This window comes from Penaeus vannamei, chromosome 16 (genome assembly GCF_042767895.1).
Source record: "Penaeus vannamei isolate JL-2024 chromosome 16, ASM4276789v1, whole genome shotgun sequence".
NCBI lineage: Eukaryota > Metazoa > Arthropoda > Malacostraca > Decapoda > Penaeidae > Penaeus > Penaeus vannamei.
The window spans coordinates 10,799,794-10,827,421 of record NC_091564.1 but is presented as its reverse complement, the minus strand read 5'-3'; the positions used below and the strand labels follow the sequence as shown (position 1 = coordinate 10,827,421).

General features: G+C 37.6%; 1 protein-coding gene across 50 annotated transcripts in view; it reads right to left on the bottom strand.

The window, feature by feature from the left end:
* The window catches only part of shot (dystonin-like protein short stop), a 433,523-nt gene that overhangs the window by 2,286 nt on the left and 403,609 nt on the right, over window positions 1-27,628 (bottom strand). For 8 of the 50 annotated variants that reach the window (XM_070131222.1, XM_070131229.1, XM_070131219.1 and 5 more), the window contains 28 exons: window positions 27,484-27,622; window positions 27,036-27,242; window positions 26,689-26,860; window positions 25,710-25,847; window positions 20,101-25,460; window positions 19,831-19,985; window positions 19,528-19,539; window positions 17,079-18,882; window positions 16,619-16,978; window positions 16,304-16,503; window positions 15,562-15,627; window positions 15,205-15,258; window positions 14,527-14,595; window positions 14,158-14,292; window positions 13,101-13,281; window positions 12,810-12,927; window positions 12,451-12,680; window positions 12,191-12,308; window positions 10,544-10,651; window positions 8,810-8,985; window positions 6,191-6,359; window positions 5,811-6,043; window positions 4,836-4,909; window positions 3,421-3,468; window positions 2,514-2,558; window positions 1,125-1,178; window positions 636-701; window positions 166-219 (listed from right to left, as the gene is read on the bottom strand). In XM_070131222.1, the coding sequence (XP_069987323.1) occupies window positions 166-219; window positions 636-701; window positions 1,125-1,178; window positions 2,514-2,558; window positions 3,421-3,468; window positions 4,836-4,909; window positions 5,811-6,043; window positions 6,191-6,359; window positions 8,810-8,985; window positions 10,544-10,651; window positions 12,191-12,308; window positions 12,451-12,680; window positions 12,810-12,927; window positions 13,101-13,281; window positions 14,158-14,292; window positions 14,527-14,595; window positions 15,205-15,258; window positions 15,562-15,627; window positions 16,304-16,503; window positions 16,619-16,978; window positions 17,079-18,882; window positions 19,528-19,539; window positions 19,831-19,985; window positions 20,101-25,460; window positions 25,710-25,847; window positions 26,689-26,860; window positions 27,036-27,242; window positions 27,484-27,622 (10,545 nt within the window). Of the gene's footprint in view, window positions 1-165; window positions 220-635; window positions 702-1,124; window positions 1,179-2,513; window positions 2,559-3,420; window positions 3,469-4,224; window positions 4,291-4,835; window positions 4,910-5,810; window positions 6,044-6,190; window positions 6,360-7,492; window positions 7,648-8,809; window positions 8,986-10,543; window positions 10,652-12,190; window positions 12,309-12,450; window positions 12,681-12,809; window positions 12,928-13,100; window positions 13,282-14,157; window positions 14,293-14,526; window positions 14,596-15,204; window positions 15,259-15,561; window positions 15,628-16,303; window positions 16,504-16,618; window positions 16,979-17,078; window positions 18,883-19,527; window positions 19,540-19,830; window positions 19,986-20,100; window positions 25,461-25,709; window positions 25,848-26,688; window positions 26,861-27,035; window positions 27,243-27,483; window positions 27,623-27,628 lie in introns of all 50 variants that reach the window. The other 42 variants (XM_070131198.1, XM_070131188.1, XM_070131183.1 and 39 more) reach the window with 42 other exon arrangements.

Below are 27,628 nucleotides of genomic sequence, written 5' to 3'. Positions count from 1 at the left end.
CAATGCAATGCTTCACCAAATACATGTCATACACTAGCATCAATCAGGAACTTGCCCATAAATAAATAAATGTAATATATGTATTTCTGCATATCCACACTCATTTTCAAGATTAACATGTCCCTAAAAATGCCATTATTGGCATTTTACATCCCATATTATTACCTTGTAGTAGTGGAGGTCTTGGGAGTGGTGCTTTGTGTGGTGGACACTTTGTGTCTGTAATAGTTATTAAAAGCATATTACAGTTACGAGTTACACAAGAAAATTATCACAGTAAAAGGTACTAAAGTAATAGGAAAATAAACTTTGTTCTTCACCTTTTCTAAGTTTCATTTGTTGTTAGAAAAAAAAAGGAGTGAAGGTCAAAGGCTACTTTCAAATCAAATGTAAATCATGTCAAGAATCAGCTAAACTAAACAAAGGAACAGTAAAAATTACATTTAGGAATCACAAGATACATGCAATAGTTAAAACACTATTAATCACTGACTGCACAAAAATCAATCAATTAGTAAAATCAAAAAGGGCAATACATCAATCAAAAGGGACTCTAAAAAGACTGCCAACACAACTTGTTATTCATGGACTTCCACCCATGCCTCTATCATATCACTACAACCCAGGTTAGTTACCTCAGTGTTGGAATTTTGCTTGTGGAATGATTGGAGTTAAGACTAGTAGTTGATGAAGTTCGGGACCTGTAGAAATTATTCAGACATTATGTACCTTCACCTAATAGTTAGGACACTGTTAATAATATACTATAATGTCTATTACTATCTGAAATAACTAAATATGTTAGCTAGAGTAAATTTTTTATTAGGAGTAGCTAAATGAACACGAGATGTTACTATATTCACTAATGAATGAATACATACAAACTATTACTCTCTCTAATCCAACTAAATAATATCAGACTAATTTCATTCATGTTTTATGTATATGTCCAACACCTACACAATGCTCTGACTAAAATCTTTGCAAACCTGTTTTGAAACAATGTTTTATTATTGTGTTCAACACACAAGCAAACTTTACCTATCCTCTTCATCTGCTTAAGGTAACACAAGTTTAGCAATAACAAAATGCACATTGGCAGCCAGGGGAGGGCACCTGTTTACCTTAAGGGTGTTCCCGCAACATTCAGGTTAGATGTGGAGCCAGATAGGTTAGTCCTGGGGAGTCAAGAAATGGCCATCACCACAAAATTACGGAGTTGGAGTACTCTTACTCCTTAACCAATATGTGAGCTTAATGTCATACTAGGAATCATTCTTGCTAAATTAATATAGTGGTTACAATTATTATTGTTTCTTCTTTACAAGTGATTCCTCATGACTGTAACTGTTTGGTAAAGCTTCAAATATCAAGGCAGTTCATAGTCAGTTCATGTAAAAGTTCACTCATCTTTATTTAAATATTTAGGCATCAATCTGACCATTTTAGAAAAATATGACAATATAGAAAGTTAAAACATAGTTAGTATCACCTAAACTACACTTAGATTAATAATTTTCAAAACAAAAACCCAAATAAAACATAAAACCTATGCAAAATAAAATAAAAAACAAAAACAGAAAGGAACTTTTTCATGAGAATGACCTGCTTACTACCAAAACAAACAAAAAATAAATAAAAAGGCCAAAAATTACTTGCTCTTTTACAGGATTTGGCACTAATGAAGCTATTGGTAAGTCATGCAACAACACAGCACTGCTCTTAATGATCATCTAACAGACACTTATATCTATCATACTAATATCACAGATTACATGTTAAAAATTAAAACAATATATTGAGCCAACTCAAAAAAAGGTACAATTAACATGAGCAGCTTTATTTTCGATAAATCAATTGAAATTTCCTAAGAATATAAATTTCATCCACAAAAATGCCTAATATATAAACATGTCTGCAAAAATAAAACCATAAAAACACAAAAAAGTGCATAAATATGTGCAAATACAAAAGTATCCATGCAACATACCATCATTCCAAAATCGAAAAAAGCTAATGTACAAAACATAAACGCATTTCAAGCAAGTACTCTGACAAGGTAAATGCGTTTCAAGAGCCCCAAAATAAAATAAAAACAATAAATGGTTTGTAAAAGACAGTCTTAAACTGATGTAAAACTAAAAATGGGTAACAATAGTTCATCATTTTTTTGTCATCTCAAAATTGATTTTGAATTCACTACAAAACTTCAAATTAGCTATACAGAAATTGTTAATTAATGTAATAATCAGTAAATTGTCTATCTATCTGTAAATGAAACATGAATAATGATTCACATAAAAGGCCTTGTTAATATCAGTTATCCATAGCAGAACTTGATAATTATCATTTCCAAATTCATATATCAGTTTCCTTAGCTTTTCATAATAGAAAAAAACACAATCCAATCTTACATTCAATAAAATACTGTCTTCAACAATACCATACATAAAAAAAAACAAAGAATTGAAGCAAGACCACACTGAACTGCTTAGAACACCACACTAGTTTACCGTTCCCAATCAGAGGCAGCACCCACAAGAACCGGGATTTTGGTCCTAGAGAAAAAGAGACCCATGAACATTAGGTCTTAAAACCAGGACAATTTTCACCCAGCAGTATTTAGTGTCACTGTCACACCAGTGGTATACAGATTCTGCATTAAAGTAAAAAAAGCAGTATCCACTCCTCTAAAAACTCAGATGCATTTCTTTTTCAATCAGCCACCCAATGCTGTATCCAATGAATTCTGACTAGCTCTAAATTTGAGTTAAAGATAGCACCCCTTTTGTAAGCTTCTTTGTTTTACCTTCCTTTTATGAACAGCCAAAGCTTTATTTTTCTATCCAAGCAAAATCTTTTTATAAACATCTTTATAAACAAGGGCAATTTAACACTGCATTTGGATAAAAGACAGACCCAAATATCTTTATTTTGCAGAAGGTACTGGAGGCCCCAAACCAGTAAAAATAACATGCAAAATAACTAAGAAATTCACGACTAAATTATCACAACAATTGCAAAGTAATTGCAGGTGGTATAAACCATAAAACTAATTATTCTAAGCAGAGCAACAACTATGCAATAACTTCTGCAATTGTGAGCCATGAACAAGGATTATGTATCATTTTTATTGGAAACTATCAAAACCTGATTAGTATTTTCCAACAGAGTGATTAGTGTCATTGAGAGTCAAGGAGAGGTAGTAGGTCGGGCTTCAGTACATGCCTGGATTCAATTGCTTTTTACCACAATGTACAGGTATAACCAATATAGGAGTCTAAGGTTTTTGGGCAGAGGATTTTGGCAGGGTTGAAATCACTGTTCATGAGAGAAGTGAATGGCACACGTGGGACAAGGTTTCCACAATACAAGGAAAGGACCAAACTAAGCTATTCATGCCACAGTATTATCATTTACCTAATTCCTGCCTCTTTCAATCGACTGGACAGAGTCGGTGAATATAACCTGGAGGGAAAAATTAGTTCAGTACAACAAATGTTACACTACATCATCAACAGCATTGCAGATAAATGTGTTTATGTTCCTGTGTCACCCCATGCATTCAAGCAACTGATAGGAATTGAGAAAAGAGTTAGAAAATGGAAAAAAAAACTACTTCTGGGAAGTCAAGATTAATTTTCCCTGCTCCTTAATTATTCATGCTCAATGAGCTTAAACCATTTTCTTAATTTCTCATATTTCATTTTGACATCCCATCCATAGCTTCTCATTCTGTGTAAATACAATACAAACCTGATTAACCTCAGGTATTACAATTACCATCCAAGGAAAGAAAACCTGTAAAGGAAAGAACCCTGCACCAAGGCTATAACCCCATGATGCAACTAAGTTAACCGAGAGTAATATGTTTGTAACTAATACATGTACTGTATATTCTTCAGCATTCAGCTCCTGAAACAGGAAATGCTGAAACTGAGAAATAGTGCAATAGATTAGATGTAAGGGTGAGGCATTCCAATTACTCTGGTGATTAGTAACTGAATATTACTTCACACATTCATGCTATACAGTTATACAATTCATTTAAACCTCTGATAACTAACTCTTGAAATAAAAAGAACTGTAATATATTAAAGTATTATAATTTTATGAGAAATGTAAAAGTCTATGTATTTGACTGTATAAGGAAATGTGATTGGTAATTTCAGCAATAGACAAATAAGGTAGATGATGGTGGTTGTTTGTTTGCCAATATGTTACCTGGACGAGGATGCCACAGCTACAGGAATGCTCGATGCTGACGGTGTCCTTGTCATGCTCCGCGATCTGTTAGTTTATGTTTAATGAAGCTTTGTTTGACTTTTTCATAACACCATGTATCAGGAGTATCCCAGCAATGGATGTAATGTGATTCATAAGCTGTTAAGATTTACATGGATTTTTTTTTCATGCTATACTGAAGGTGTTAGTAAAGCGTATGGGATAACAGGGTTCCATTAATTGGTTATATATAGTGGTATGAGACATGCAATCACTCCTTATATTATCCTTTGTGATATTAAAATGTAAATGATCATTAGGAGTTAGGATCAAAACATAGTATACTTGAAACCTTAGGTCTAAAATAACAAATAATAATTCTGAACCAGCAACATTTTAATGTTTCTTAAATTTCCTGATACTTTTGATTAAATCTGGATATATATAAGTCTTATTATTACTGTTTCAATCAGAACAGTGTAAGAGCAAGCTATAATAATATAAATAGATATGTATATATAACTTAAATATATATTTGTGTGTATGAAATTGAAGCTAGTATGATAAGAATAAGTTTGTAATTTGGCATAAACCCAACACAATAACCTTACCTAGATGAGACAGAGATGGCACGTGTCCCAGTTCCATTGACAGTGCCTGTAGAGGACTTGACAGGGGCTGAGGCCTGGAGAAGAGGAGGGGCCCAGAAGTTAGTGGAGAACCACAGCCACAATATTACTTTAGGATGGCATTCCAATAAGGCCAGTTCAGATATTACAATTCCAGTTTTCCCTTATAAGAATGGAAGTTTTACCAAAACTTTGTAAAAGTTTATGTTGTAATTGTTAGTTGTTGAAAAGTTTCTTTAGTTAGATGTATATGAACATCTTTGTTAATGATGAATTACAAGATTTTCAGGAATATTCAAATTTCCTCAATAAATCTCAATACTAAATTACACATTAATGAGTACTTTAAAGAGAAGAGTGAAATTTTAAATATTATAGTTATGATGGAAAATTTGGGTTCAATAACCTTCAATTTCAGGAAATTGTCATTTGAGATTAATAAAGATCAAAGGATTCTAAATACCAAAAACACTTCATAATTCACAATCTACACTTTCACTCTTACACAACTGAAGTTAGTGGGTACATGTGACAGAACCAATAACATTGCTGACTTATCCTTGACTCTACCATAAACAAAGGTCCATTAATCCTTTTTTCTCTTTCCTTTCCTTTTTCATTTTTGGTGTGTGCAATGCTCACTGCTTCAGTAAGCAAATTATTGGTTCAATCCACTGAACTCACAAACATGACAAGGTTGCATGTACCATTAATATAACCATGCTAAAATAACAGAAAAATATTCATCCCCTGACTGTTAGATATAAAAAGAAGATTAAACTCTGAGTTACATTGAGAAGTAATAAAAAAAGACAAAGAAAATCCTGAAATGAAGAACCATCTTCTCTTCAACATTCTATGCACTTAGCCTGAGCTATTCACATATGGTTGCTGGTGACCATCTGCTTTTGCTCAGTAGATAAGACACCTAGAGATACTTTAAACTCAGTTTCTCACCTTTCTAAGGGAAGATGACCGCTGAACCCCAGAGGACTGACTAGATGGTGTGCGTGTTCGCCCTGTAAATGAGGGTGTGCGTCTCATGGGGGTCCGGCCGCCATCATAGGAGTCTAGGGACACCTCTGAGCCTGCACGACTTGGTGGCCGAGACCCAGGCCGAGAACCAGGACGAGAGCCAGGTCCTCGAGAAGCAGGGCGGCTGCCTCCTCGGCTTCCTGGTTGACTGTCAGCTGAAGGGGTGATCAACATTAGGACAATGGGAATACATCTTCAAATATTTTAATAAAATAAAATGATGATAGTATCAAAAAGGATGAAAACTGGACATAGCAGTAAAATAGCACCTTTCTGCATATCATAAAACTGTGACAACCTACCTGAGGTATTATAAGATGAGCGGGATGTGACTGGGGCAGAAGCCTTGCGCTTGCCGCCATGGAGATGGAATGAGGAAGTGCCTCCTTCTTCGCTAAATGAGGAATCTGGAGTTCCAGCACTGAAGGACGCACGGCCCATAGCTGAGCTCTTGGCTGTTCTTTCTCGGACCTAGTGGTAGTTGGATAATGCTTTCATATGTGTTGGTAAATTTCATTAATAAGAGTACCAATGAAAAGATGTATAAGAAACATATATATCAAGCTTTGCACAAATTCTGCATATATTTCAGTATATAATTTCACTTCTTTTTCAGTAAAAAAAAAAAGAAAAAAAAAGATCTAAAACACTACAAGGTAATACTAAAAAGTAAAAATTAAAAAAAATCCTTACCATACAAGAAGCTTAAAAAGATACGACATAATACTTAAGTCCTACTGTACAAAGATATAATGCATAACAGGAAGCCTGAACTTGAGTTATCTGAAGTTCACATTGTCACTGGAACAGACTATAAACACTTACCATTTGTTGATAGGCCACCATCATTTGAGCATACAGTGATTCGGATCCCGGAATAGGAGCTTGTGTGATAAGACAAACCACATGAAAGGTCTCCACTCTTCAATATTCACTTAATACAGGTGACATAAATTATTAGATCTATGATAATCCCTCCATAAACTCACTACCAGTTTGAACTTACGGCCTAAACAATTTACCTGTGCCTGATGCCTATGTTCACGGGCTAAACAAGTTCACTTTTGACTTACATTAAAAAGGTACAGCCATGCTGACAGCTGAAGAAACTCTAGGCCTTAAGCCAGTTCAGAGTTTGAAGCTTAAAAACTAATGGATGGACTAAAAGGGAATTCAATTCACTGCTCTGACAAAACTAAAAACTTTCACATTCCCAATGTGTTAGTGTATCTGGTACTATGTCAAATAAGAGATGCAGGAAAACAATGCACACACTTTACGGGAAATGCAACTTTTAGATACAACAAAAGCCACATTTTCAAACACGACTTTTACTTGATACAACATACATGGGTATCTATTTTGCTTACATGTTAAAATAATGTAGTGTCAAATTTTTATGAATGATGTCTGTGAATATGGTAGCAGTATTTCATGTCAAGCCAAAATGAAACACCCGTAACAGTATGACTAAGAGTTCAATCCAGGCTATGAAAGAAACGAGCATCTGGAACCAAACTAGCATGGCCTACATCTCAACACGGACAAAATGTTAAACTAGCACAGCTTATGTTTTCACACGCATCTGCCTGCTGGCCTCCTACCATGGATGAGCTTGTGGACGAGTCTGATCTGTGGAATACTGCACCCACAGTGTGCCCCACACGTATTGTGCACAGAGTACCACTTTGGGAACCCTCGCTTTCACTTTGCCGAATTTGTTCAAACAGGGGCATCAATTCAGCCATAACGAAATGAGCTGTAACAAATAATCTATTCAATATGTAATTGAGAGGATAGTGATTAAAACTGGAGAAGCCTGACTTTTAGTAGAATACATTGATTTGAATCGAGCACAATTTTTTACATTACAATGGCTCAATTTTGCTTCTCTTTCTGCTACATTCTCATAAAATGAAATTTATAGTTATCTGGATTTTTAAGGAACTCATAAATTCATGTAACTTTATCCTTAATCATTCCCATTTTATGATGTGTCAAAGAACCTTCACTTAAAGCAACACAGAACTCTAGCATGAGCTAATAAAAAATCAAAATGTTTGCCAAAAACAAAGGGAAAAATTGCATCCGAATATCATGGTATAAAAGAAAAGGCTTCTCTGAAATTTACTAACAGGCACAGAGTAGAATTGAGATCATGTGCCTCAAACAAAGATTTCCAAGACTAAGACTTCACGATAGGATAAAGGAAGTGGGATATGGATTCTGAAATAAAATAAAATTCATATTAAACAATTCATACAATCAATACTGAATAAAAAGCGGCAAAGAAAATCATACTTAAAACAAAAAAACAAAATAACTAAAAGATGAATACAATGTGGTTTGTCTTTCTCACTAACTACACTAGCAATGTTTACATACCTGTTTAAGAAGCAGGGCATTCTTAAAACTTCTTATCATTGAACTAAACCATGCTTGGGCATGCAGTACCAAATAAAATAAAACAAAATAAGAAGCTTTGCAGGTTGCCCCGTTGTCAGTCCATTCAATCAGTTTAGAAATTTTCTGTGCATTCCAAGATTTTTTTTCTTTCGTAAGAAATTATCAAAATGTAAAAATGGTACAGGAAAAATGTTGTCAGTTCACAATTTTGTGTTATGAATTTCAAAAGGAAAATAAATTTTTCTTTGAAAATTGATTCTCTTGGAAGACATCAAGAATTCCTTCCTTCCAATTTGATGGTTTACTAGCCATCTCTTTGCTAAGGACTGGATGTTGAGGGACAGTATGATAACAGAACTCTCTGATCTGAGGTAATTATATAAATGCACCACACTTCACTCTCCAATTTTGAATCCTCTTAGAAAAATAAATCTTCAAAACAATAGAGTGAACAAATACATTACTGAAGTGAACTGTGGGCACTCTCTCGTTTAAAGGCTGCAACGAAAACAGACCTTGATAATGGGCCCAGCGTTAGGCAGGGACTGGGATCGCTGCTGGGCAGGAGTGCCTGACTGGCTTGACACAGAACTGTTGGGGCTAGGCTTGGACTTGAACGGTGTCATGCTCTGGGATACGCCCTCCGCTAGGATGAACTGCTCGCGTAACTCCACGTTGGTGCGACCCTTGGCTATTTGGGTTTAGGTTCATACCCCAAGGCAGGCAGATCCAATAATTGTCATGGTTTTATGGCCAAGGTAGGGTCGACGCAGAACGCAGAGTGGCGCGGCATTGGTAAGGTTGATAGGTTGTGGGGTGTTGAGGATATTGGGTAATTTGGTAAGGTTTAAAATAAAAATGTTTAAATTTCAAGAAATACAGGTTTGGATGAGGTGGCGGAAAGGGGCAAGGAGGACGGATTGGGCAAGGGGAGAAAAGAAACAATGCAAACATGTTAGCTAATGACACTCCATCAACGAATAACTAAAACTCGACTAGCATTCAGCTACACTGAATAATTCAAGAATAATAAATGCTATAATACAATATTGCAAAGAAAATTAAAAATTTCATGCCTGAAAAATCTAAGACCCAAGCATGCTATAGAAATTAAAGGGTATGAACAGCATGAGAGTGCTTCACGAAAAAATTCCTAAGAGTCAAGTTCTAAATGTTTTCAGTAAATATAGCAACCACAAAAATGGCAAAAAAAAATTGTGTTGATCTGTTTTACCTAAAAAAACAAACAAAAAAACTAACAGCTTAAATCATAATATGAAATGTCAGGTGTTTGTTCTCTGTACATAAAAAATTTATGACTGATAATCAAACACACTGATACTTAACAAGGACAATGACACAGAACATAAAAGCAGACATAAAAAGTACCCAGAATGATTATGTGCAATATATGATAAGAATTTCCAAACTGTAAAAAAAATAAAAATAAAAACAAAGCAAAAAACAAAACAAAACAAAAAATACATGCAAAGAAAAGCAGATTAAAAGCAGCATAGATTAGAACCATTAATGCCAAGCACTTTAGCAAACAAAAATAAAATTATTTAAAGACACACTTGCTGTAATTAAAATAAAAGCAAAAATTTATGCTATGTATACAGAATCATCTTCAAAGACAATGCACGGCTGTGAACATCTATATAAAATTCTAAATTTCAAACTCCAAAGTTTTAAGCACTTCATATCAATGCTATCCCCGAATAATTTCTACAAAAAATTACATTTCAACTCTAATGGTCGATGTAAAAAAGATTACAGAGAGTATGTAGCTCAAAAAGTACGAAACTTTGTAAAATGTTTACTTTGATTTACAAATTCTTCTGGGTATCTAAATTTCAAAGATTTCTTGTACATACAACAATAATTATAAGAACAACAATACTTATTGTTAATGTTCCAAAACCACCAAGAATCTCCACATAATTTATAGATTTGCTTTCAACCAATCTACTTCTATTTTTTTTCTATCTTTAAATATATTTATTTTTAAACTACAGTATTCAAATTTATAAGCTCATAAAATCCTTTAAAAACAAATACAAATATTTTGATAAAACTAAAGTACCCCTATAATGAATGAAAATTTGAGCAGCAAACCACTCTCTAATACAAACAAATGTATAGATATATATATCTATGTATAACTAAATAGTTACAGCCTGCCAAACCTACAAAACACAGCCCATATATATTCAACCAGGCAATAACTTTTAAATGAAATATCTTACAGGAGCTACGGCAGGACCCAGCTGGTGAAGTCTTTCCTCTCATAGGGCACCCATGCTCATGTAGTTCCAAATCTCCAACCTGCTCTAACTCAGGTATAGATGGACATACTAAAGTGTCCAAGCAGACCATAAAACAATGCAAAGCATGATGGAGGGAGATTGGACACAGCGATGGAGAGCAAGCGTCGATGTCACAGGGTAAACCATTTTATATATGCATTTGCATTTTGACGATGATTTCCGATATTGAATGTGATGTACCCAGTGCACAAAGGCAAATACCATTGGTGAAGTCCCCAGCAAAGAAGCATGCACAATGGGTTGGGGATGTCAAGGAAAGGCAGGTTAAAAGGTTATTTGGTAACAGGGATGAAAGGTTTGGAGGAATTGGGAAAGAGAGAAAGAGAAACAAAGAGTTAATTGGTTAATGGCTCTGATGCAAAAACTCTTGCAGTTACTTGTAAAATATGCTTTCTTCCATTTCTTTTGTTACTTTGAACTTGCATATTGTGTTAATATGTTTGTTATTCACATTCCATTTATTAGTATAAACAGCTGCAAACATGAATTTTGCTAATTCCTTATATATATATATATATATTACACAGAATATGTATATGTATAAACATGTCAGCATTATAATGACACATGCTAATAGGTAATTGTTAAGAGATAAATGCCATCCAATTCTGTATTAGTATATGGTAAACTAATAAGAATACATATCATTAATCTCATAACAAACATTGCTATTGAATTTCTGTGTTATCTAACTAAATTTACTTTCTCCTATGTCTACGCAGGCTTCTGAGCGTGGTAAGCTACAAACAAGCTTAGCTGGCAGAGGCTACAGGCAGATTATGTGATTTGCTGGCTTACATCAATGTAAGTACATTTCATCATTCAAGTTGTCAAAACTCTTGTGATTGAACTGGTAATGGAGCATATGTAGTTCAAGAACCGGTACATATATTGCACATAATGACAATATATTTGCTTTCAGCTTACTTATTTAAGAGGATTTATCACCTTGCATCCAAATATGGCAGCTAGTAAAACACCCCCAACAACCACTTGCCGTAAGGATTAACAACACGCAAAACACTGCACTCGGAATAGCTTATCTACAATTTAATTAATTCAAGATATGAAACTAAGATAAACATTTATGAGACTGACAAAAATAGATATCATTTACCATATAAATATCTATGATCATTTGAGAAAGAGACAGACTGAGAGAAAGTTCAATTAGACATCATAAACAAAGATGCAAATGACTAAGATCATTTTACGTGCAAAGGAATAGGAAAGATCAATCCATATTCTACTAATAATCAATAACCCTTTGCCAGATCAAGATAAGTACATTTTCAATAGTAAACAATAATGTAATTCTCTTTTTTCTTCTTCTTTTACAAGGATACTCTTATTATAAAACAGAAAAAGAATTTTGATTGGATTTCCTCTTTTAAAACATATCAACATCCTTCAAACAGATATCTCAGCTGAATACATCTACAATGTATCTTAGCCTCTAGTTTCCAAAGAAATAAACATAGTTCTTTTCCTTTTTTTCTTAGCTCATTTTATATGCTATGGGTAATGTCACTTCTATTAAGCATATCATAAAACACTCATACATACCTCTGCATGGGTCATTCTTCACAAGGAATTCATCAAGTGCCACCCATCCACCGCCCACACGAACCATGACAGTTGACCGCAGGATACGAACCAGACGTAGCTTTTGACTGTCTCCAAACTAGTACAGATATTTCTATTAGTATCAATGCTTAACAACTCAACAGCAAACTTTTAATCTATATACATAAGAATGTAAATATTATGAATGAAAAAATATCAGTATCAACACAGGAATAAATGTCCTTAATAAAGTAACTTACCCTATATTTGCCTTCTCCTACTTGGTGCACACGGAACTTCTGTCGGCAGGTGCATTTGGAAACCTGTTTCTGCACTTCATCATCAATCCTTTCTGCATCAGTCAAGGGTCCCTTGCGCTCCCAGTCAGGTCGTAACGCCGCAATGAACTCTTGGTAGTCAATGTAGCCATCCTGGTTGCGGTCAAATATATCGGCAACAGTTCCCATCTCCAAACGGCTTGTGGGGAACTCTGTAATAAGTAAATTTACATTCAATAAGCATCAGTGAATGTCAGTCAAACATTTATAACTCAATCACTTCATTTAAAAATAATATGTAAACATAACTAAATAAAAACATTTGAAAATGAGAAACTAACTGGTCTTAAGGATTCCATCAATGAAGTCTTCTCTTGGCACAGCTCCATCATTATCAGAGTCCATCTTGCGGAACAGATCAGTCACACGAGATTTCTTGTGGTTCATGAACTTCATAAACTGTGGTAGAAAAAGTAAAAAAAAAAAAAAAAAAAAAAAATTATACAATTGGCAAACTCACTTGCAAAGATCAATATAATGTAGGGTTCCTATAGTCTTCTATATCAACATTGTTGCATTATACTATGTGTATAATTTATTATATACCAGCTTACAAAATTCTCAGAACATACCCTCTTTCTCCATTCTTCCCAGGAGAAGTTCTTAAGTTTCTCAAGCTCCTGAAGATAGTTGAGTTTGTCATAGAGACGTCGCATGCGCTCCCATGCCATGAAGCCAACATGCTGCCACTTCTCCCACAATGCTCTAGCATGAGGATTCTTGATCTGAGGTTCATCTCTCACACTGGCCTTGCTGTTGGGAAAATATTCATGATTAATAAATAGTTTTCCATAAAACAGAAATCCCTTTTAGACTTTCGGATTCTCGTAAAATGATGCCAGATGTGCTTGCTACTCTCAAGCACATCAACCATAACAAAAATGTTTATATTAAAATATATAATATGCAAATAAAAACAAAAAAGGGTATAAAAGGGCTTGCCATTCTGATCATGCCACTACAAAGGCTTCAGAGGCAACAGGCTAGATTATTATACAAAAAATACAACATACAAAAAAAGGAAAAAAATTGCTGCCGGTTAGTCAGAAAACGCCTGTCAGGCAGAGAGCTGAAAGAGAAAAAAGTGTATTATATCAAAGGACAACAGAACACTTGGTGGTGGATCATCAAATTACCTAAGATATGTCTAAGCTAAATGTGTTTATTGTGTTGTAGAGCAAGTGGTTATTGTTACTAGAGGAAAAAATTAAAGAAAAATTATAATAAAACTAAATGGAGCTATGTTAAAAAGGGAAGGATTGCAAAGGATTTCTTTCAAATTAGAACTCAATTACAACTAAAAAAGAAAAATTTAGTAATGAGCTACGAGAGTCAATAAATCAATTCACGTACTCCGAGTGCTTTCAGGTGAAAGATGTGAAAAAAGGCTACGATTCATTCTAAAAAGCAAAAATAAAAGTAACTGAAGACGGTTAGTGGGTAAACTTGTATAAATAACCAAGAAGAATGTTTTAATTCTTTTTTAATTGGTTATTAGAATTTCGAAAGTTACTGAAAACCTCCCATGTTCATGAGTGAGGTATTAGCCGATATATTATTTAGCCAGTGAAGTAGCAAAAGTTATCAGAGAAAAATCTAAGGTTTGGCAGCTGTCTCAGCGCTGCTAACCTGCTCTTCCTTCCTCCTGCAGTACCAGTAGTAGCACCAGCAGGCGTTGGTGTGGACGTGGCAAAGCGCAAGTGTGAAAGAGGCCATTCTCTTTCTCGGTCAGCTCCGGGTGATAACTCTCGGGGTGGTGTTGTTCTAATGGTAACGTTTGTATTAAGGCATCACAATAGTAGTGGAGGATTATTAAATATTATCCATATATCCTCATGTTACGGGTCGATTAAGGTAAAACCCTATCCCTAACAGCTTGGTTGCGTTAAAATGTGTACATGTAAATCGTATCAAAATGTATGCAGTGATATACACATATATAAAATAAAAATATCAGCCTCAAACGACTAAGCATCAATCTCGATAACTGTAGTATACCTTGCTCCAAACATCCAGGGCCGAGGGTATTCCCGAGTGGGTGTGATCTCACGAGCAGGTGATGCGCGGCTAATGAAAGCAAATCACTTAGTTAAAACAAGGGACGAAAAAAATTGCAACATTCTACCTTGCAGTCATATCATGCATTCGTGTTAAAAAATTCTACAACAAAACTCAATACTTGTTAATGATCAATGAACTACCATACATGTATACAGTGACAAATATAAAATCTTTTTTTTTTTCTTTTTTTCTTTTTTTCTTTTCTATGTTGTTACTACAGTTTAAGCAAAGGTTTCTATTTACAATTAATGTTAGTGTAAATATAAAAATCATTTGTCTTTTCCAATATGACCCTTCATCACTGATCATTGTAATTGTATCAGTTCTAACAAATAACAAGAAACACCGATGTAGCGTTTTTCATTTTACTACTAAGATAGCCATAGTATGCAGAAAAAGACAAACAATATATCTGATAGACAATGACAACAAAAATATCAACAAAAGGTTACATGAAAAACATGATCTGTTTACAATCTGCAAAAGACATGACATAAAACTTTTGGTTATTAAGCTTTGGTCTTCTGTTATAAGGATGTCGATTATCAGTGTTAATTGGGAAATAACTGCAAAAATTCATTAAGCATTAGCGCAGCAGTGGAATGTCATTTTTACCTGGACTTTCGCGATTTGGGTCCTGGTGACGATTCGCGATCGGGGCTGATACGGCTACAAAATAAAAATGAAAACAAAATAATCGTAAAAATTGTTGGGGCCGAACACTACTGCAGACAAATCCTTATAGCAGCACACTAGTAAACGCCACACTACCCAAATTGTGCAACATGCAAATGTTCCATTACAATTGTACTCTTCCACATTCATTATCAGAATGGTCAAGGGTAACTCATTTTATTACAATTCAAAATTTACAAATATATTTTGAATTTTGTGCAAATTACTACATTGCAATAAAATGAATTCCACTTGTTTTCATAACACAAAAGCATTTTTATTCTTTTAAAAACTCACCTTGAACGACGAGATGGATAATCATATTCTGGCGAGGATTCTCTTCCTGGGCTCACACTCTCACGACTGCAATACAAGTCACGTCAACACATGCACAGTGCAGGTTGAAGCAATACTGACAAGAACTCTCTTTGTGAACTAAGACATCTACACTGTGTTAACTTTTTAAATGAAAATTAGAAATTAAATACAGTTTGATCTGACTTTCTTTATGGGGATGGGTTGGAGTGGGTTAGGGGTAGCCAAAAGTGAGATATGGCCAGCTGGTAGATAAATCATTCCTGCAGATGCCACATCCACTGTTTGTTTTGATAAAGTCATTCAATTTGTATTAAAAATCTATTTTCATATAAAAAACTTAACATACATGCAAAAAGCATAAAAAAAGGTGAATCATGAGACATTCATAAGCTACAAGGTAGGACTATAAACCAGAGAAAGTGCAAGAACATAACTGGACACTGTAACAAGAACAACCACTAATCTATGAAAAACTAGATTTGACAAATAAACATTCACATGCATGAATAGTGTTCATCTTCAAACATTTATGTTCCAAATATCAAGAAAAAGGACACCCATATAAAATCTGTTGGTGCTACCAGAAAGATTTGCAATTTATCTATGGTAACATTCACCAAGAACTCTGTAGGATGGAAAAAAGTGAAGAAAAGCCCACAAAAGATAAGCTTCATTCCTCCTGAAGAGAAACACTTCTAATGATTTGTATACAACAACTTACCCAAGGGATGCTCTAGAGCGCTTCTTGCCCTGGTTGGAGAGTGAAGGTCTCGGTTTGGTTGGCTTGCAGATACTTAGAACATCAGGTTCCTTCTTCTGCATCTCATCCATGAATTCCTTGTGGTCAGTGATCAGGCCTTCAATGGCTGGGATGTCATCTGGCAGTGGTTCAGCTTCCAAGGTTGTCAAATTGTTCTCAGCCTAAAGAGATAATAGGCATTTTTGAATCTCACAATCATAAAATGAACTGATTTAGCAAAATTATAGACTTTGTAGGAGCAGCTTTAGATCTGTCATAACCAAAAACTTTCCTTACCTGGATCAACCAACGCATCAATTCATCAAGAAGTCCAGCAAGATCACTGAGGCTTCGGAGATGATCAGACAATCTGGTTTCTCTCTGCCTAGCCCAAGCCATGACTTCTTCCCATCTCGACTGAATAATTGTAATCCAGTGCTTGATAGTAGCTACACCATCAGGATGAGCCTTAGCAAGGATATCTTCAGCCAGCGCAATGGTGTCATCTTTCTCCTTCTCCTTTTGCGCCAGTTCAGCCATGAAGGATTCATGTTCAGCAATCTGTCGCCTTGTTTCTTCTTCTTCATCTGGCAAGGGGCCAGCATATCGAAGTTTCATCTCAGCATCAGACAGCCAATCAAGGAGCATGTGCACAACCTGAAACAATTAAATCAACTCATAATACATATTCCAAGGATACATTAAGTATACTTAGACAAAATTTGTTCCACTTTCTAAAAATGTCACATACACTAACCTTGTGTAATCTTTCAGCAGCCTGTAAAGCCTCTTCCAAACGCAGTGTGCGAACTTCAGTGGCTTTCTCAACCTTCTCCCATGAGCTTACTAACTCAATGATCTGTGTTTTAATGGTAGCAGCATCTTCAGCACTAGCCTTGACAAGGAGATCATCAGCAGTGCGACGTACACTTTCAACCTGAGCTGACCTGTTCTTCATTTCAGCACAGAAAGCTTTGTGTTGCTCCACAAGAGCCATAACGGTATCCAGATCTCCATGAACTGGTCCATCCTCCACAAGCCCAACTTCCACCTTCTTGAGCCAGTCCAACAAAGCTTGGATGGCATCCTTGAATTGACCAGTAAACAAAAGAGCTTCCTCAAGTTTCCTCTGGCGATCTACGCTCTTTTGGCACACACTATTCCATTTGTTCTTCAGATCTGCCATCATCTGTTTCAGTGTCTCTTCATCAGTCTTTGGTGCCTTGTTCTGCAGACTTCGACCCTGCTTCATTGTACCATCATATGATGGCTGCTTAGCACCAAGGGCCTTCTGGAACTCCTTATGCTTAGCAATTTGAGCCTTGATCTTCTCTGGGTCATTGCCCACATTGGATGCAAGCTCATCCAAAGTATTCTCAGCATCAGTGAGCCAGGATATGAGTTCATTCCAATTATCATGGAAGTCCTTGGCTTCCTTGAACCCAAGGTCGAGTGAACGAGTTCTCTCAGCTGCCTTGGACACTACTTTTTCCCAGCGGTGCTGAACTGATACAAGCAAGTTCTTAATCAAAATAACATCTTGCTTCTGGCTGAAGTACTTGAGATGAGTTCCCTTCTTATCCAGATTAAGCATTACCTCACGATGAGCAGTAACATCCTTCTTGAAACTATTGTGTTCTTCAATTTGTTGGAGGATAATATCCAGAACACGAGAAACTGGCTGTTGGCCATTCAAGAAGTTCTCAGCCTCTGTTAGCCAGTCGACAAACTGTTGCAAGGCATCATGGAATTCAGTGGCCTCCTTAAGAGCAATTTCTAGTTTGATCTTTTTGTCATTAGCACGGTTCATGACACTTTCCCAACGTTGCTTTAGAGTTCTTAAACTATGGTTCAGATTGGATGCAGATCCTTCACGAGAACGTTTCAAGTACTCCTGGCCTTGCTGAAGTGTACCCTCAACCTTGGAACGGTTCTCCTCTAGGTCATCATAAATCTCCATGAAACGAAGCAATTGCTCCTTTGCAGTTTCTGGCAAACCACCAACAGGTTTAGAGGTTGACAATGCAGCATCAATGTCTCCAAGCCAGAGCAAGAGATCCTGGATTTCTGCACTAAAGATCTGAGCTTCCCTCAATGCAGTTTCCAAGTCATTCTGTTTGCTGCTAGCCTTGTCCTGCAGTTCACTCCACTTCTTGTTCAATTCTGACAATTTCTTCTGGGTGTTGGAAGCATCTTCAGAGCCTTTATCAGCTTCAATCAGCTGCCGTCCTGCATCATTAAGGGTGTCTACACTTGACTGATGAGCTTGGATGTCATTAATAGTCACCTTCAACTTGGCAAGCTCTACTTCGATGACCTGTGGATCTCCAAACACAGGTTTCAAGTCATCCAGGTTCTTGGTGGTTCTCTCGATCCAAACAAGTAGTTCCTTGAGGGCATGCTGGAATTGGCCAAGCTTGAGCAAGGCATATTCCAAGTCACGCTGTCTTTCTACAATACCCTTGAGGAGTTCATCCCATCGTCGGTTGACTTCTCCCAAAGGCTCCATAATAGCAGCAGCCTGATCAGGAGTGGTGCGTTCCTTGAGTTCTTGAGCTTGTCTGTTAAATATTGAATAGGATTAATGTGCATATAAAAATATTTGACACTCAATGTGCTTCAAATATCCAAACGGAATGTATTTTCAACCTCAATTACCGATTCTGCCATCTTAATTCTAATCTTTAACAAAACTGAATACTGATTTTGTTCATTCACACATCCTTTTCTATTCGAAACTTGCACTTTGATGTATCTGTTCTAAAATGCATCACACAACATAATACTATTATTTATCTAGGATAAATTTATCATTAATGGTAATAAACTCATTCATGCAACATATACTAGCATAAAATAGTGTATCTATTGGTCTCTTATCTTTTTTTTTTATTGAATATCACATGCATAAAACAAATAAACAATAAATTAAATGAAAGCTGTGAGCATTTAACATTAATTTGGTCCTTGTAGCTACAACTATACTAAAGTCAGACCAAAAACTTGTGTGCTAGACGTCAGTGCATTTCTTCATTGTTAACACAATCATGTGGAAGTATGGTGTAAAAAAAATAACAATAACATATCAGGCATAAGCAAATCAGCATATGTGATTTTATCAAACCAAGGATGTAACAATCACTGGCTCTACTAAGCTTCATATGCCTGCTAGTTGAAAGCAACACATCAAAATAACCCTAACTTGCCTTCTTAGACTCCTGGTGATAGTTAAACCATGAATGGATGTGAAAAAGACAAATAGCTCAATAAGGATAATTGTACATATATACTGGTCTGGAAAGATTCTTTCATAAGTATATCAATGTAATGTTTAAAATTATGTAGCAAAGTCTGCTAATGCATAACAGGACAAAATAGGTTATCCTATCAAATAGCATATCTACAATAGACTAAAATAATTCATTTCTTAAAATTATTGGTTATGGATTGTAAAATTCAGCCTTATTCACAGAGGCAATATCTTTTACACAGCTTGCTTTAAGTCATACCTGTTCAGGGCCTCAACCTTGACCATGTGTGGATCAACCTCATCCTTGAACTTCTGCAGCTGGTTAATCTGGCCCTTGATAGCTTCAATGTCTCCAGCAATAGCACCCATTCCTGAGAATTTGTCTTCTGCCTTCTCCAAGAACTCGAGCATGTTCTGGAATTGCACAATTTAAGAATATCAGTACAAAGATGGTTAGGTGACATATGAAAAGCAAATACATTCAATTTCATACTTGTTATGCCAAATGATAACCTGCATATAGACTTACCCTCAGTGTGTCATGGAATTCCATAGCCTTCTCCATGGCATCGATTAAGTTCTCCTCTCGCCTGGCATACAAAGCTGTGACATTATCCCAAGCATAATCCAGATCTTCAATGTTCTTTTTAACTTCAGGCTTGTCTGCCTCTCCACAGAGATTCATCAAATCTCGTCCAGTCTGGCGAACTTGTTCCACCTCTGGCTTTGTTTGGTCTATCTTGGTCTTGATCTGTGAGAGTTCATCTCTTTGTTGCTTGATTGCCTGAGGCTCTACAGCTACTGGCTCTTGGGCCTTCAGTGTGTCTTGCAGGTCCTTAAGGGCAGCCATGACACCTTGTAGTTCTTCCCAGAATTTCTCAGCCATTGCAAGTGCATCTTCCAGAGACTGGCCACGCTGGGTAGTTGCCATTTGCACATGATCCCACAACTTGTTCAGACGATCTAACTTATTCTTAATATCCTTGACAGCAGGGTCATTGCGTGAAGCCTTGTTGATGACATCTTCTGCAGCTGCTTTAACAGCAGTAAATGCTGTCTCTTTCCTGTCAAGATCATCAATGATACTGTTGTTCTCCTGCACTTGTTCATGGATCTTCTCAGGATGAGCAGAGATGGGCTCAGCATTCTTCACCTGATCTGCAGTTTCAGCCAAAGCAGATAACATGCCATCCAACTTGTCTGAGAACTGGCTGGTTTCTTGAAGAGCATCCTCAAGAGCTTGTCCACGTTCACGAAGTGCATTCTTTAGAGCATTGTAACGGTCATTATCACTTTCAAGAAGGTCTTGAATCTTATTGCCATCTTCTTCATTGACAAGTTTAAGAAGGGCACCACCAGTCTTATTCAGTTTGTCAAGCAATGGCTTGTGGTCAGCAATGGACTGCAAGAAATTCTTATTTCTCTCCATTTGACGGATAATCTGTTCAGCACGCAGTGCTGGGGTGTCCATCACCATAGCTTCATTCTCCATGCCTGACAGCCAGTCATCCAATTCATGATGAGTCTCAAAGAAGTGCTCTGCCAGAGGTAGAGCTTGCTCCAAGGTGGAGAGCCTATCTGATGAGAGCTTAGAGACGGATTCCATGGTCTCCTTGAGGTCATCCATCTTCTCTCTCAGTTCACTTGTGTCTTCATGTTGTGGCGCTTCCCTCAAGACCTTCTTAGCATTGGACAGGACATCACGCACTCTACCCTTCTGGCTGGCAACATCGTCATTCAAAGCCTTGTGCTCCTTCAATTGGATTCGAATCTCATCAGGATCCACACTTGGAGGTTCTGCTTCCCTGACCTGACCTTCTACCTCACGGAACCAGTCAAGCAGCTCATCAATGTCATGTGTGACCTCCTGTGATCTCTGCTTGGACATATGAATTCTCTCCATCCTTCTCTGAATCTGTTCACAGATCTGTTCAAACCTCCTGTTATCTCTAGTGACAAGTGTTTCGATGTTTGATGCACCCTCACCTGGAGAGATCTGACAAAGTTGAGGTCCAACCAAGTTTACAGCTTCTACCAATGGGCGATGTTCTTGGATCTCTTGAGCTAACCTCTCAATCTCTTCTTCCAACAGTCCTTGACCTGAGGAGTCCATGCTCTGGAGTTGTCCCTCAACAGACAGCATCCATGACCCTAGACGATCATGAGCACTATGGAACTGTTGAACCAAAGGCAAGGCTTCATTGGCAGACTTGTGAAGGTCAGTTGCTTTGGCACTAAGATCATTGTACCGTCTTTGGATAGAGTCTAATTTATCCTTCAGCTGAAGAGCTTCATCACTGGAAATGTGCTTCATGAGCTGAGAGCCAGCTTCCATTACCTCTGAAACCTGTTTTTCATGAGATACAACTTCTTCACCCAGATCTGTAAGTTCATCCATCTGCTCCAAGAGCTTCTCAACAAACACAGAAAGGATGCGATACTTGGAGAGCCTTGCTTCCATCTCATCCATCCATGAGAGCAAGTCCTCATAGGTCAGAACAAGATGGCGCAGACCCACCTTTGATTCTTGCAGAAGACGGCCAAGTGCCTCTGAGTCTTCTACAAGCTGGCCATAGCGGTCTGTGGTCGACTGCAACCTGTCAGCCAATGCATTAGCTTCATCATCTCCAATTAGGTTCATGAGGGCTGTAGCAACATCAGTAAGATCATCAAATGCAGGCTTCTGGCCAAGGATTTCATCATGAAGGTTATCGTGCTCATCAAGAAGTTTCTGGATTTTTTCTTCATCTGATGGCACTGTGCTCATTTCCTTGAGTTTCTTTTCAGTGCGGTCAAGCCATTCTGTGATGGGGTTCAGTTTGTTTTGGAACTCCTTGGCAACCTTTAGTGTTTCTTCAAGAGCCTCCATGCGCTCCTGTGATCTGGCATTGGCATCATCAAATCTGTTGAGCAAATCATCCAACTGTCCTTCTACATTGGCCTTCTCTGAAGGTTCTAGATCTGCAGCCAAGCTACGTCCCATGGACAAGAGTGCCTGCATCTCATTCTGTCTATCAAGAAGCATCTTTCTCAAGAACTTTTGCTCCTGAGCTTGAGCCTTCACCACAGAGTATTCACCTGAGATCGGTGCTTGATTTTCCATCATCTCTTCAAAGTTGCCAAGCCACTGCAACATACTGTCCAGTGCATCCTGGAACTTGCCAGATTGCATCAAGCCCTTATCCAGAGCCTTCTCTCGGTTGCCAATCATCTCCTTCAGTTTATTCCAGAGATCATTCATACCATCAATATCATCCTCTAGATCATGGGTATTAACACCTGATGCAGCACTCTGAATGAGCCCCTGACCAAGCTTATTGCATTCAGTTACTTGCTTTCCTAGAGCTTCAATGTGTTTGCCCTTGAATCTTTTGAATTCCTCTTGTTGAGCAATGATTGTGTCAACATCTGCACCAACTGGTTTAAATGCTTCACCTTCCTTGTCCGTTTCATTGATTTCCTCCATTACCACATTGTATTTCTGGTAGAAGTTTTCTAGCTTGTTCAAAACAGTGTCAAGGTCCTTGCCACGGACATCACAACGATCTTGGATTTTCTTCAATTGGCGACCAAGCTGCTTAATCTGATCCTCAGCAGTGCGGTTATTACTACCTGTGAACCCTTGAGCAACAAGATCCTCCAGAGCTGCCTTTGCATCTTCAATTTCATCTGCCTTCTGGTCAACCTTGGTCAAGAAGCTCTGTAGCTGATCAATCTGTCCTGTAACAGTCTTGATGTCTCTACCAACTGGGGCCATACGGTCAATTTCATCATCTAATGCCGTGAGTTCTTGACCGACATTCTTTACAAGAGCGCCAAACTGGTTAACAGCCTGGGAAGCTTCTTCCAAATCATGACAACGATCCTCAAGCTTACCCTTTAGATCACCATAACGGTCTGACAGTCTTTCAACTTCATCCTGAATATGGGTAGCATCTGATCCTGCAGAGTCAGCAGCAGTGCACAGATCTTCACCCTTCTGTCTTACATGGTCAACCTGCTTACCAAGAGCATTGGTTTCATCAAGCAATGCCTTCATTCTCTCCAGTGATTTGGCATCTTTGCCACCTCCACCTAAAGTATCAAGAGAGGCAAGTTTGTCCCCACAGCGTTGGAGTGTGTGGTCCAGGTCTCTTGCCTTTTCATTGAAATCTGCCAATGTTGCTGAAACATCATCAAGATCTTGTGCTCTTGCCATGACAATAGCATTGAGGTTGTCCCAGCGCTCCTTCATAATGCCAAGGGCATCATGAACTCCATCATGATCAGTGTCAGTGCACCCAACAAGCTTATCTCCTGCTGTTTTGTTATTCTCAAATTCTCCACTGTGACGGGACACATCATTCTTGAACGCTTGGATCTCCTTGATCTGCTTGTCAATGGCCTTCTTTGTGAATGCAATTGGATCCATGTTTCTTGCCTTATCTTCAGCCTTGTCTAGCCATGGGTTGAATTTCTCTTGCATGTTATGGAACTTATTGCAAGTATCCATACACTTCTGAAGTCTGGATCGACGCTCTACGGCAGTCTTGCGTACATTGTCCCACTCATTTTTGATTGCATCAAGAGTTGATGACAACTGTCTGTTCAAGTCTTTTCTTGATGACTTGGCAACAATTTCCTTGCCCTTATTAATCATCATAATGACTTCATGTTCCTTGGCCATCAGATCCTTGTAGACTGGCTCAAAGTCACTCACCTGGTGAGAGAGAATATCTCGGTCTGCAGAAACCAGAAGTTTATCCTTGAGATGAGCCACTTGGTCAGCCAACCATTCTTGGATGTCTTGGCATGACTGGCCAAACATTTCTTCATCTCTGAGGGAGGCTTCCAACTCTGACTTTCTGTTACCAAGTTTCCTCTCCAAGTTATTGAACATTTTGTTAAGTTGGGTGACCTTAGACTTGATATCAGACTTGGAAGATGGATCAGAGAGAATAGAGACTAGGTGTTCACCCAAGCCCTCCAGATCAATAAGAGGAGCACGTACTCTCTCCAAACCTTTCTCAAGATCTTGCACAGCTTGAATTTGCTGAGCTGAATCGGCACCACTGGCTGAAACTTCATCAAAATCTTCACCCAGCTTGAGCAAGGTATCATGCAGCTTGTTGTAATTGTTGTAGAAATCTGTGCTAGCATCAGATGCAGCATTAAGAGCAGAGTCTCGAGCATCCAGCTGGCCAATAAGCTCAGTCCACTTGTTGTTAATGGCATCTAATTTGTCATTGATCTTCTTTCCAGCCATTGAGTTGGGCTCACAGACACTGATGATCTTGTCTCCAGCATCATTCAGATCATTAAGCTTTGGCTCCTGTGCCTGGAATTCATCCCTGAGCACCTGCACCTGCTGAGCCTGCATCTGGACCATGCGAGGATCAGAAGCAATTGGGCCCAAGACAGTCATCATCTTGTCTTTTGAATTAAGCCAGTTGTTGAGAGCATCATGGCTATCAAGGAAGTCTTTGGTATGTTCTAGGAAGCTGAGACGATCTTTGAGGCGACCCTGTAGCTCCTTATAACGATCATTTACAAGGTCAAACTGATCTTGTAAAATATCAGCACCAGGAGCTGTAGGCCTCTTCTTGATCAACTCAATGACCTGGCTCTTCAGTGAATCAAGGGCAGGCTGTTTCTCTAGCAGGTCATCTTGGATGCTCTTGCACTGCCTATTATGTTTATCTGCCTCCTCTTTTGTAGTGGGCACAGCATCTCTTGGCATGCTGCGCTCTGCCTTATCCAAGACAGTGTTGAGAGAGCGAATGCTGTCACTTAATTTCTTCAGCTCCTCCTTCATTGTATCTAGGTCATTCTGACGGTCACCTAATCTCATTCCAATCATTTCATAACGGTTGTTCACCTGCATCAACTCCTTCTGGATAGGACTCATATCTGTAAAAGTACCAAGAAAAAAGGCATTACTCCTATTATATTTATAAAAACATAAACCATAACCAGATTTCCATCCTCTTCTCTCCATGCACTGAATAATTATCTTCATCTTGGACTTCTAGTCTACAAACCATTCCATCAACATCTTCAAAAGGCAAATCTCCTCCTGCCAAGCATTTCTTCCAAAACAAACCTTGTAGATTTTCCCCAATACAATACATGCAATAACCACAGGCACTGCTGACTAACCATCGAGGTGGAATCCTTCCTGTGATGTGCGCCTGCTAGCATAACCACCAGGGATGGGTGACATGGGGCCAGACCCGTTGAAGCCCATGAACTTCTGCGTGGGTGAGGGACTACGTGCGTCCTGTGACACTCGCCTCACTACAAACACACACAAACCCCAACAAAATGCAGCATTCATACAAGCAAAATAAAATGCTCAGAAAACAGTAAAGTAGATTTTGAAATTAAATGAGACAACCCAAGGATCACTTCTTTTAATTTCTTATTCTACCAGATATTTAAAAAATTGCATTACTGATTTCTGATAAAAGTCTATAAAGGACTCAATCATTGGGCTGTCTCAAGCAGTCAATCTCACGACTGAAATTCTTAAGCTGTAAGCTAGAAATACATAAAAAGCAACAAAAAATAAAAACTGTACTTGTTTGTTTGTTTTTTTATCAATAGCTGTGCAAAAATAATCAAGAATAAAAATAGGTCTAAAAATAAATCAACTGCAGATACAACTGCTGAACAAAATAAATAAAAATAGCAAATTCTTACAAAAAGCAAATATGTGCAAGCATCATTCATAAATGCAGAATGTGCTACAACCAACTGCTTTTGCTCAGCACAACATATAAAAACATGCATTCATTTAGCACCAAAAATATAAAATATCAATGTAAATATTCTTTATCAATTTTTCATTTAAAATTCTTCTACCAGCAATGCAAAAAAATAAAATATTGGTACCTTCAAATGAATGCTTCACACAAAAACCTAACACAAACATGCACAGCAATGTTAAAGCTAAATTCACAGCATCAGAAAAAAGCCAATAAATATGACTACACTTATCCCCCCCCCCCATCCCATAGAAAGACAAAAACAAACTCATTTGTCTGTCCCTTTCTGAACCACACACAAAACTTGTTTCTCTTCTCAACATTCCAATTACAGACTGAAGAGCATGATCTCAAGTTAGGGCAATGCCTACCTGGGGATTTCAGAGGCGACGTGATAGAGGGACGCTTGGCTGGTGTGACAGATGATCGACGTCTTGTCGGACTCTCTGGCCTCTCACCTCGCAGCAAGGCATCGTATGCATTGCCAAGTTCATTGAGTTTGTCAATGGTGCTAGCATATTCACGGAATTCCTTGTGAAGTGGCTGGACGTTGGGGAAAATATAGCATTATGTTCCTTGAAAATTAATTATTCAAAACAGATATAATTCAACTACATATAAAATAAACAACCAGGCACAACAATGTGAATGTGGGCATATACGGTGGCTAAGTTTTAGAAAAGGAAGAGAATGCTTTCTTTAGATTACAATAACTTACCTTGAGTTCCTCATGTTGCCTCTTTACAATCTCAGTTTCAAGGCCAACAGCCTGGGCATTATCAAGGATGTTCTCTGTGGTGGTGAGCCACTGAGTGCAGCGGTCTCGCAGCTGTTCGTATGCGAGGAGCTGCTCTGACCTCTCTTTGCCATTGCGTGCTCTTTCGTCCAGAGTGTCATTAAGCTCCTTCCACTGGCCCTCTAGGTTCTGTTGATTAAAAGTTAAATACACTTGTTAAATATATACTATATTCTTTTGACATTAGCAAAATACAATACCTCTTACTTCACGAACATTATGCAAGTGCAAAATTCTAATAATGAAAAAACTTCTTAAAGGTAAGCTAATAATAGTAGTATATATCACAAAGTAAACATTATTTTGATAACAGGAAAAAATAATTTCCTTAAATCATTCAATTGAAACGACTAATTTCTGCATGACTAACCTTGATCTTGTCCTTTACAGGTGCTGTGTCTGTGACATCCTTCTTCGACACAAGCTCCTTTCCTGTCTTGATCATGCCATCAAAGTCACCAGTTCTTGCATCACGTTGACGTGCAATCTCATCAATCTTGCGAGCATAGCTGGAA